This window comes from Pimephales promelas, chromosome 17 (genome assembly GCF_988280905.1).
Source record: "Pimephales promelas chromosome 17, fPimPro1.hap1.1, whole genome shotgun sequence".
Taxonomy (NCBI): Eukaryota; Metazoa; Chordata; class Actinopteri; order Cypriniformes; family Leuciscidae; genus Pimephales; species Pimephales promelas.
In genome coordinates, this window is record NC_142785.1 from 8,519,961 (window position 1) to 8,532,218 (window position 12,258).

Consider the following 12,258-nt stretch of genomic DNA (forward strand, 5'->3'; position numbering starts at 1 on the left):
CCCCTCTCTTGCACAGCGCGAGCGTGTGCCGTCGTTCAAACTCATGATTGCCGGCGAGCTAAAAGTCCTGTGCTCATGACGGAGAATACCGTAAACTGCCAATTCTCGAGGGACACCTGCTCATAAAACAAAGAGGTAAAGGGAAAAAGACCGATGACGATAAACAATCTTGTCTTGTCAGTCAGCCCATTGTAGCCGCATGACATGTTGATAAAATCACGCCCTCTGCTAAGCAACAATTGAAACCTGCTAATTCACTGGCTTGTCATGTTGCTGAAATAATGTACTAGCTCACCTTATCTAACATTACATATCACTAGAATAATTACTTACATACTGTAGTTACGTTAGTTACCGTTATATTAACGTTATCTTACTAGCTATTTATAACTTATAGAAAGAGTGCAACATAAATTACATGTATTGGAAAATACATAAGGATTTGAGGACCAAGTTTGTAGTCAAAGTATGGGCAGGCCATAGTCAATGTAAAGCATATTGTTGACGTTTAGTCCCTATTAGTGATTGTGCCATATAACTTTTTATCCGCCGTCATCAGTGGCCCTGTTTACTAGCCTACGCGTTCACGGCCGGCACTGCTGTGGGTACGAGCTGTGGAGGGAGGGCTGTAGAGCAGCAGAGTCCAAGGGGGTGGGACCTGTAAGTTGTGCTTGTTCAAATTTTCAGACTAAGTCAACGTTTTCTCAAAACTCCCTACTGCAGCTTTAAGGACAGCACACTTTTATAACCCAATGCTACGAAGCAAATTGAAATTTGCTACTATGATGACATGCAAGCACACACCCACAAAAATGTTTGTTTTCAATGTTACATTACTTTCACCTTGGTGAAATTGTGTATTAGTGTGAGAAGTGAGATGTGTATTAGTGCAGGTTTGACCTGTTAGTGCAGAGATCATAAGGTGCAGATACAATGTATTACTTACTCTTCTCTGATGACAGCCACCCTCCATTTACTGACAGTGGAAATAAATGAGTATCATACAACAAATTGACCCCCAAACATTAATTTGGAACATTCTCTTCATCCCCATTCACCTTGCCTGTTTGGTACTGCTTTCCTCATCTGAGCATTTTTAAAGGATATCATGATGTGAAATCCAACATAAATGGACAGTAATGCAGTTAATATTTCTCTCTTAAGCATACAAAGTGGAACCCAAATGATATATGCTTTTAGGTTTTTTTTTTTTTAATAAACAGCATTTTTGGCCATATTTTGTCTAATTACCACAAGAAATCGAAGGCTAAATTAAAAAAATAAAATAAAAATAAAATATTTACAAACATGCCCAGTGTTAATAAAACAATTATGAATTATTCAACAACATTTACGTATTAAACAAACAAAATATGACAATTTGAAGAAAACAAGAAAAAGCAAACTAACTGAAATTACAACATCAAATTGTATGTTTGTGTCATCTCTTGGCAGTTCTTGTTCTGAGTTTTCTCTTGATTATGAGATGATCACTCTCTTTATCATCTTCACAGCTTCCATTGACCTGTAAAATTATTTCATGAATTTAATACACATCCATCTGGCATTTCTGCAGTTTTATGTTTTTACAAACAAACGTAATACTGTACCTCCATCCCACAAAAACACATCTCAATGAAATAATTAATCAAATTTCTTCTACTCAAACTGAACATTCAACAAAGCCTTAGAACTTACTGCTTTAAATACTCAAAAAGTTTAAAATAATCAAGCTCATAGTTAAACTCATGGAAGAATAATACTTAATAAATATAAATGAAATTACAAATGGAAGGTGGCACAATGGAGGTTTATTTTTTAAGTATATTTTTAAGTATAATGTTAACGTTTCAATATAGTGTGAAACATTTCACCAATTATTGATTAGATATCTTTTTAATGTTTAATAAATCTAGTGCCCAGTATAATAAAGGGTTAGTTCAACCAAAACTGAAAATTATGTCATTAATGAATCACCCTCATGTCGTTCCAAGCCCGTAAGACCTCGTTCATCTTCGGAACACAGTTTAAGATATTTTAGATTTAGTCCGAGAGCTTTCTGTCCCTCCATTGAACATATGCAAACGGTATACTGTCCTTGTCCAGAAAGGAAATAAAGACATCATCAGAGTAGTCCATGTGACATCAGTGGGTTAGTTAGAATGTTTTGAAGCTTTGAGAATACATTTTGGTTAGGGATGTCAACGATTAATCAATTATCGATTAATTGTCGATAATACATTAATCGATCAAAGTATCGATCATCGATTAATCAGGTCTATGCGCGTGCCTGCTGCTCAACCGCGAAACATGTAAGCGAGTGCGCAGGAGTTATGTTTGAGACTTCATCATGCAGGGAACTACACTAACCTTTTCCACTGGTGGCACTTGCGCTACTAACTTTTTCAGTTACTGGCGCAAAACATGATTTGGTCGCACAAATTATTTATAGTAAGCCGCACTCTGGGTAGTAATAAATAATAATGAAACTGTACTGCATTAGGGGTGGAACGGTACAGAAGTCACAGTTGGGTCGGGTTCATACCTTGGTTCAGACATTCAGGCGGTTCGGTACGATTTCGGTACAATGGAGTGAAAAGCAAAACAACTTAAATTTTTGTTTAAGTTTTATTAATAAAGGCATAGAACCAGTTTATTTGTAGTGCACTGACAATAGTTTTATATAATTAGTTTATTAATTAAATTAATAAAAAGACCAAATGACCTTGATATATTGTACTTGAATGAATGTAAAATTAATTTGCAATATTTCAGATCAATATATTTGTTTTCCTTAATTTTAACTAACCCTAACTTTATTAAATACATGATTTCCGTATAAAATAATTACCATTAAAACACATTTGATTTTCTTTTTTAATCAATGTAGAATCATACGCAGGACTGTTGGAAAGCTGTGATGACAATAAAATGATAGCTTATAAATATATCTCTGGTTGTTTCTGTTCCACAACATTTTGTATGTCATGTTTGGGGTGTGGGATAAAGAGAGGGATATTTTCAGTAATTATTTAATAAAACATTTAATTTATCTTCAGTGTGTAGTATTAGCCAATCAGGTGTCTTGACGCGAATCACGCGATTATGATTATGAAAAAACTAACGTTAGTCTAAAAAACTGCTAGTGATCATATAACGTTAGTCGATGTCAATATCAGCGCTAGCAATATAATGAGTTAGCTCATGGCAGAGTTTATCAGCCGAACACTAGACCGCAAATCTACCTTTGGTGTAAGGAAGAGACACGGTGTCTTACATCTCTGCGTTTTTTACCTGCCGCCATGCAGCCTCAGATGGTAGCCTATATGATTATGATTAGCATGCCTATTATAAAGACACAAACCTTTTACTATCATGTCATTTGAATAATATGCGTGCGATAGAGAGAGAGAGCAAGACAGCGCTTGTGTTGTGTGAAGACGTGATAGTGCTCGCGTGGCCAGGGCGCGCGCGCTCTCTCTCTCTCTCTCTCAGGTCGTTTGCGCCCTGTCAAACGCATCCGTCATTCTACTCTACAACACTCACTGCAATCAAAAAAGGCTTTGGCGGGACAAAAAGCGGACGATCCGACAGGTTTTAGAAGATTAAATACAACCCGAAAGAAACTAAAAAAAAACAGACCCGTCAAAATAGTCAGTGATACATTTGCGACCCATTAAAAATTAGGGTCGCAACGGGATTTCAAAAGGTCGCATAAGTGACCATTTTGGTCGCAGTGTAGTTCCCTGTCATGACTACGTTTGCGTGTGTATTCACAGCCTTTTGTTTTATGCAAATGTAGTTGTAATAGTTTAGTATGTGTACATCTATATCTGATTTATCTCATATTGGATGCATTTAGCTAAGAATTGAAGCGTGATCTTTAGCGCGCGCAGTTCAAACGCCAATGTACGACTAATGACGACTATTGGGAGTAGAGCCCGACCGATAAAGGATTTTGAAGGCCGATACCGATACAAATATTTTTTTGGTTTTAAAATCCGATATATCGGCCGATATTTTTTTTCGGAAACGCGCAACAAAACATTAACAGATTTCCTTAACATAAGTTATTTGCAGTTATTTATGAGTTAACTAAAATATTATGATCATGCATTTTAAAAAGAAACTTTTTTCTTTTATTGTCACAATAGAACAGACTGATGATAGTGATTAGTGATTAGCTAGTCTATGATGAGCCATAATTTAGCAATGGATGACGTCATACAACAAAGTGTAAAACATACATTTTAAATATAACAGGCCAAGGAGAGATGATACGTCTCATTGCTATAACTGTCACGCGAAAAGAAATACTTCAGTCATATTGTCAAAAGTTAAAAGGACAGTCAGTCAACTACACTTTAAAGTAACGTAATTATTAAACTAATTCTGCTTCACTCTTGGCTTATTTAACAGAAGCAAAACTGGACATGATAGTCTGATGGGGATGTTCTTTTAATTGTTATTCAAGCAATGTATGCCTCGTGACCAAATGGTGAAGCGTGCCCTCTGGTGGACAAACTATACAACTCCAACACTCATGACATGGTTCAAGCGTGTTTCGTCCGTTTTTATTTTTTTTAATTTTTGAAATATTCATTTATCGGCCATTATAATTGCCGATACCGATAGTTTGGAAAGTGCCAAATATCGGCCGATAATATCGGCATGCCGATATATCGGTCTGGCTCTAATTGGGAGTGTCATATTACATAACATCATAAAGAGAACAATATTGTAATAAAACGTGGTGAATAATTTGGGTTTAGTTGCCCTGTCGCGTTGTTCCAGGAAGAGCGGGTACACAACATTCAGTCATTCTGAATGGGACGTAACTTGGTTCAAGTTAACTTGTGCATTCACGTCATTTTGAAGATATTATTTGTAATATTATGTTCATTTTGTATATATCTGACTAATCTCATATCGGTTGTGTTTCTTTGATTTAAATAACGAAAGTGCTCAGCGGTTTCAGCATGCGCTGCTCAAGCAGCAATGCACTAATAATAACGATGATTAATTTGTGACTGTCATATTAGATAACATCAGAACACTATTTTATTAAATCGTTGTGAATTCATTGGGTTTGGTTGCTGTTTTCAGTGCGCATCCACAACACATTCTGACAAGCACGCATCTGAGGCGGCGTTGGTGACATGTTGTATATTGATTATTAAATAATTCAGTTAATTAAATTATTTATAATATTGTAACATTTTACAATCCTACTAGAACGAGGGGGATTATAAGTGCTGCTGCTGTAAATGTTTCAAGTTTTTCATACAAGTAGTTTACCAGATAGATTATTATGTAATATATTAAGGCTAAGCCTGCCCATATGGATTTTTATTAACATTTATTTTATCTTGCTTAATGTTTGCAACAGGTGAGCCAGTGCACAAATTTTTTTTATGTATTTAAATTTTCTGTGGATAATTTATTTTGTTAAACTACATAAATGCCATTCTGTACCATATCCCAACTGTTACAATAAAACATAATTTGAGCAATGTAACATGCATCATTTTTATTCAGTATATAAGCAATATGTTGCTTTTTATGTTGAAGACACTATTGATACAGTGAGAAATGTACATTCTCAGGAAAATAGCCGCTTATCAGTTAATCGATCGATAAGGTCAATCAATTAATGATTAATGAATTAATCGATAATTTGCATCCCTAATTTTGGTCCAAAAATAACAAAAACGACGACTTTATTCAGCATTCTATTGTCTTCCGGTTCTGTTGTCAATCCGTGTTCAGTGATGCTGCTGACGTGTATCTAGTGGTTCAATATAAAATATCTTAAAGGTTCTCTAAGCGATGTGGGGCCAAAACATTTTTTGTCACATACATCAAACGTCTCCTCACTATCGGCTAGCTGCCTGTCCCCTAAACACACTGTAAAAAACGCGGCCTCTGTAGACACCACAGGCTCCAAAAACGGCAATAAAAACAATCATGTCTCACCCGGACCACGAAACCTAACAAACAGTGTTCCAGCCAATCACTGGCAAGAAGTATTTAGAAGGGTTAGTGCACGTGCACATGAAGGGGGTGTGTGTGTGAAGGAGAGAGAAGCATAAGAGGGAAGTTTGAAAAATGGCCGAAACACGACCAAAGAGACGTTGTTCTGAGGAACAAATTAAAAAGAAGAAGGAGTCGGATAAAGAACGTGCGAAGTTCCGAATTTACATCGGTAGCAAATCTTTTGAACGATGGCGAGAACTCCGGCGGCAGAAGGGCTTCCAGTCCGACATTCAGGTTGCTCTGTTTTGGCTGGACAGGTGGGTAACGTTAAATTGTTTTTTTCTTCTAAATTGTGTTCGCCAAACCCACACAAGGATATAATTAGCTAGAAATGCACTTTCACAATTATTTCAGGAAGGACGGAAGGGAGGGGGAGGAGATGAGATGCGGAGGAGGGAGGGTCTAGCTAGCCTCCGATTTGTTTGAAAATATTCCGAACGTCACCACCCAGGATCGCTCAGAGAATCTTTAAACTGTGTTCCGAAGATGAACAGAGGTCTTACGGGCTTGGAACGACATAAGGATGAGTGATGACATCATTTTCATTTTGGGTGAACCAACCCTTTAACACTGGAAATCTTTAAAACAATCGACTATCAAACTTTTTTGTCTCTTGGGGGCTTAAATCAGATGTTACATAGTTGACATAATATTACTACATTACTGCGAACATAAGGCATGCTTCTCATTCATGACTACATGCATTTCATTTACTGTGTCCATGACAGAAAAGAAACATTACTTACAGGATGAGTGAGGATGTCCAGCGGAGAGGAAACCTGAGTCTTGAAGAGCTTTCGTTTGGATCTCTTGGGTTTGTTGTTTTCAGAAGCATTTGGCAGTTCAGGAGACTTAACATTCACCATGCTCATGATCTTCTTGGCTGAGGAGGAAGTTAAAGGTTTGTTGGCAGAGAGCTCCAATCAATACCATTGACTGCGTGTAAAATTAAGAGCCAGAGCTGACCTTTGCTTCCAAAGAGGGTTGGAGAGCTCTGGATGAAGTCACCAATCTTTTGGAGGGCTCCATCCTTTTTACCTTTCAGGCTGGCAGGAGAGTCTTTCTGCTTTAATTGACTCACCTTTTTTCCTTGCACAGTGGGAGTCTGGTAAGGAGCAAAAAAAATATTACACAAGACAGATGTAAGATGTCACAGGTAAACCGTATTAATAGAAAGATAAAAAAATATAAATAAATAAATAAATAAATAAATCACCTCAACAGACTGCATGTCATCCCAGTTTTTAACCTTTAGCCGTCGGTTTTTCCGATTTTCTGACTCTACCGAGTTCTAGAACAACAAACGTATACAATACAAGTTATGACTTTGTGTTGCATTACATGTAAAGAAGTTAAAGTTAATGTGTTTGCATACGTGATTAATTCAATTTGATTCATAGGCTGTGTTTACACTACAAGTCTTAATGCACAGATCCGATCTTTTAACCATATCTGATTTTTTGGACCGACCGTTTACATTCACTTTAGACACGAGCACACGACTGGTATCCGTCCGATATCTGTTTTTACATTAATTCCTGTCCAAAATGATTGTCAGTAATCACTTTACTGTGCACATGGTAGACCCTCTGGTTTTGGTTAAAATTATTTCTAAAACTCATGTTGTGGCCATGATTATTTGCCCACATGGACAAGATAAAAGCTATCATGGATGTTTTGCAGCGCAAAAAGTGACAGAATGGATATATACAGGAAAATAACAGTACATTTAATTTGTTGTTTTATCTACAGGTTGTTAGATATGGAATTCTGAAGTGATAAAGTGGCACTGTAAGATAAAAAATGTATTACAACTAATTAACGAGAGAGAGAGAGAGAGAGAGAGAGAGAGAGAGAGAGAGAGAGAGAGAGAGAGCGCTAGTGAATAGCCTAATAGAGCTGTTATATTTATAAAACTCACGGGGCAGAGGTTAAAAACCAACTCTTGAATATTTACATGTGCTTGTCAGATCATGGTCAGATCAGGTCAGATCATGTCCAAATATCTGATGTGTATCTGATTTAAAACCTCATTTGGAAGTGTCTCAGATCGGAGGCAAAAAAAAAAAAAAAATCAGATCTTGTGCGGATTTTTGTGTATAAACGTGCAACAAATTCCGATCCGACAATTTTAACAATGCTATTAAAGCCATTAAACTTGAAAAGGATGTGATATCTAATATCCAGATATCCAGTCTCTAAATAGACTGGAACGTCTCCGGTTACTATCGTAACCTCGGTTCCCTGAGAGGTGGGAACGAGACATTACGTCATACTGACGTATATGGGAGCTACCCCTTTCTCCATTTCCACTGAAATCTTATAGGCTAACGCCAGCTGGAGACAGCTGGCAAATTGACGCAAACATGCAAATGCTGACCGGTCCACGGGCAGTATAAATAGCATGGGCGCGCCAATTGCGTCAGAATCACGACTGAACGCTAGCACAGCTGATCAAACGGTGAGCACGGCGGTTGACGTAATGTCTCGTTCCCACCTCTCAGGGAACCGAGGTTACGATAGTAACCGGAGACGTTCCCTTTCAAGGCGGTCACTTCGACATTACGTCATACTGACGTATATGGGAACTGTATAGAATCCCGCCGTGAGCGCAGTGAAGATAAGCCCTGACAGGGTCAAGCTACACTCCCCAGGAAACAACAGTTCTAAGCCAGCCACGCCGCTTGGAGCACTCAACGGTAGGGTTGGGAACCGAGTGTTTTTGAAATAATACCGGAACCGTGCAAAATTCCTAAGTTTCGGTTCCGAAAACGGTTCTGATGCCGATGCGATATCATCATGTGGGCGAAGTGCTGGGAGTAGAAGACGCCGTCTTATTCCTAAATGACAAAAACTTCACCACTGAAGTTGCGATTTGCTCTCACACGCGCTGCATTTGTCACACACAGACACAGGCACGCTGCGCGCGCCGACCGCCGAGTCACTCTCTAGCCTACATTCAAATCTGTTTGCGCTGAGAGAGAGAGAGCAGTTGTCGATATGAAATTGCTTTACAATCACAGTCTCTATATTTATTTGTTTCACATATTCAAATGATTTCCGTTACAGAATTAGTGAGATTATAGTTTGAGTAAACATTGACGGTAGTGGTCAAAACAGATGCAGTCCGTATATTTTTTTTGTTCAGAATTTACAAAATATATACAATGAGCGAGTGCATCATGTTTTTTTTTTTTCAAACCGTGTTTTTGTCTTATCTTGAATCACTACGTAAAGCCTGTAATAAGCGTTAATACTCGGACTTCTTGTTTAGACTGGCCGGCGGATCGCAGCTGCTGCGGAGTAGCCCAATGCCTGCGTGACTCGTCATGGACATAAACAGAGAGAAGTAGCTCCGGCAACAATGTTCTTCCGCAAGACGCATGCAGTTCTGTTTATTAACTGCTAGAGCGCCGATTTATCCAGTAATGAAATAAGTAAAGTCTTAATTAATCAATCATTCAAACCGTTTTAAAAAATAATCTGTTCTACACACATATGTGTGTTAAAGCATATTCTACTCCTTCTGAGAGGGTATTCTTCACTGTTGGAGATACAATAAAGGAGAGGTCTAAATTATTATAGAGAATGCAGAATTTTTTTATTTCCTTTATATATCTCACGATTCCCAACCCTACTCAACGGATAGGCGAACTAGACCAACGTCTGCTCCTACATACCAAGTTGCACATCCAATGCAAAGAAGCGAAGGCTGCACTTGACAGGGCAGCACAACACCATAAGCACTAAAGCAAAGAGTTAATACAGTGACAACAGCATAGCGGTGACAGCTGCATAACCAAGTAGCCACACACAGAGTTAGCAGCAAAGGTAACCCTGCAAAAGACTACTGCACAGTTGATGGTAACAGTTCCATGAGTTCAAAATAACTCACTGAACCCACAACGCTATAGGCGGATCAACAAACTTGAACCCTGAACGAGTTCCGAGAAGACAGCCAGCAACCTAATCCCGAAGGTATTAAGCAAACAAAGCGTTGAAATCAGAGAAGAGTCTCTGTATAAAAAAGCACGTCCCTAGAACCATCCACCAAGCACACAAACAGCGGTTTGTCAGCCTGCTGCCCTACAGATCACAAATCTCTACAGGGCCAACATCACTCTGAGCATCGGCATATGCGAGGCTAACAGCTCAGCTGATAATGCGGGCAGAGATCCACCTGTGCTCTGAACGGTGTAAGCAACTTCGGAACGTAGCTAGATATCGAACGGAGATTGACGCTGCAGTCACCAGGTCCAAGACGATGCGACATCAGTCACTAGAATGAGCGTAGGATTCCAAGTGCTCGCTGGGCGAGAGCCGGTGGTAAGGCCATCTCAGGGAGAGCTTCGTCTGAGCACTTGTTAGTGTGAAGTGTCTTGCTCAACTATGGACTCAGCAGCAGACACATACGAAGGTTCCACAGCTGAGGGCAGGAGTGCCAATCGTCTGTAGAACAGAATCTTCCCGAGGGGGATTGTCGTAGGCCCCCCATAACTCACAAGTCCGTGAACCGGGGGTGATAAGTTTTAAAGTTTTCATATTGACACCACCATCGCCCAATCCGGCATGTGCGCTGGTCTCAAGCCCAGGAAAGCTGCACCCTGCTCTGGGGTGCACTTCCAGAAAACCAGCCTGTTTTATCCTGAAGGTCTAGTACTTCCAGAGCTCCACCGCGGCACGGCGCAATCTGGATTATATATACCCACCCAGAGAGACTCTGAGTGGAACTCACGACGGTCTGATCACCAGCAGGCGTCTTATGTGTTTGCCACCTCCACACTTGCCCTCTTCCATTCCAGCAAGCGGGTTACGAGAAACTGACACTTCCTTGTAGGACATAGCGATGTTCCAAGCCAATGTAAGAAGTGCAATCAACACATACTGAGTGTACATAAACACAGTGTCATTGGCCATAGCAACAACAACTGTGAATATACGCAGTCAGAAATAGAATAGGGTCAGTCTATTCAAAGTAGAATAGCCAGTTGCACTGGAGGCAACATAACAGCGTAGCACATGCACGTAACAGCATCGGTAGCCGTAGCTCCCTCATTGAACGCAGATAGCTCAGTATAGGCACTAAAGGACACTGGGCAACACCGCTGTTCATGAATACATCCACGTGTAGATATTACATCGCAGCCACCTATCGGAGACTGTGTAATGCACAGTTGACTGGAATAACTAGTTGCACTGAAGATACAGGGCAACAGAAAGCATAACATAAGTGTCACATCCTTGCATTTGTATATGCAGCGTAAGTCGCTGTAGCGACAGAACTGTGTAGACAGAACTAAGATGCAAGTAAAAAGGATGGCAAGCTGCACTGAGGAACAAGGCAGCAAACAGCATAAAACCTCCGTCACGTACATACATCCAGAACTGTGGAATGCATGGTTAGATAGAATAGCTAGTTTTGCACTGAAGGGACAGAGCAAGAATAGCAAAAAACACGTCCTTGTACGTGCAGTGTACTCGCCATAGCAACAAAACTGAATATGCAGTTAGAGGGTAGCTGGTAGTTGCACTGAGGAAGAGAACATAACAGCATAACCCAACAGTGTGTACACTTAAACATCCGTGGGAAAAATTCAGTGCGGGCCACCGAAGCGACTGAAACTGCATGAATATGTGCAGAACAACATCATTTTAATCGGGCTTCGAACCCATGTCATTATATGTTCTAACCGAAAGTGCTACCACTCGGCCATGTGTTCACTGTGGTCAGTTACGTTGGCAACATAACAGCATTACGCTTTAGTGTGCGCGCAAACAGCGCAAGTCGCCGTAGCGAAAAAACTGTGACTAGGCACAGTTGGATAGTATAGCCATGGAGCACTGAAGGATACAGGGCAACGCGATAGCATAGTGACATTAGTGTGCACAAAAACACTGCGTCAGAGGCATAGCGACATCGACTGTGAATACATAGTAGCTACATCAGAATAGCCGGTTGCACTGAGGATACAGGGCAAAATTAACGGCGTAACCATAACACATCAGTGAGTTAGCATGTACCCCGCGTCAGTTGTGACGCACAACTGTGCACATAATCAGAATAGCCATTAGCACATCATAACACCACAGTGTGTAGAGTGGGTATCAACAGGACACCGGTTGCATCACACGACAACTGTGAATATGCACAGTGTAGTAATAGAATAGCCATTTGCACTGAAGGGCACAGGGCAATATATAATGGCATAAATCATTACATGT

General features: G+C 39.8%; 1 protein-coding gene across 4 annotated transcripts in view; it reads right to left on the reverse strand.

Annotated features, from left to right (window-relative positions):
* Positions 1 to 588: 588 nt before the first annotated feature.
* The window catches only part of kif20bb (kinesin family member 20Bb), a 29,561-nt gene continuing 17,891 nt past the window's right edge, over positions 589 to 12,258 (reverse strand). For all 4 annotated transcript variants that reach the window (XM_039685336.2, XM_089121869.1, XM_089121868.1 and 1 more), the window contains exons 28-31: positions 7,253 to 7,327; positions 7,003 to 7,141; positions 6,783 to 6,919; positions 589 to 1,525 (exon numbers count right to left, since the gene is read on the reverse strand). In XM_039685336.2, the coding sequence (XP_039541270.2) occupies positions 1,442 to 1,525; positions 6,783 to 6,919; positions 7,003 to 7,141; positions 7,253 to 7,327 (435 nt within the window). In that variant the 3' untranslated portion in view covers positions 589 to 1,441. The remainder of the gene's footprint in view (positions 1,526 to 6,782; positions 6,920 to 7,002; positions 7,142 to 7,252; positions 7,328 to 12,258) is intronic.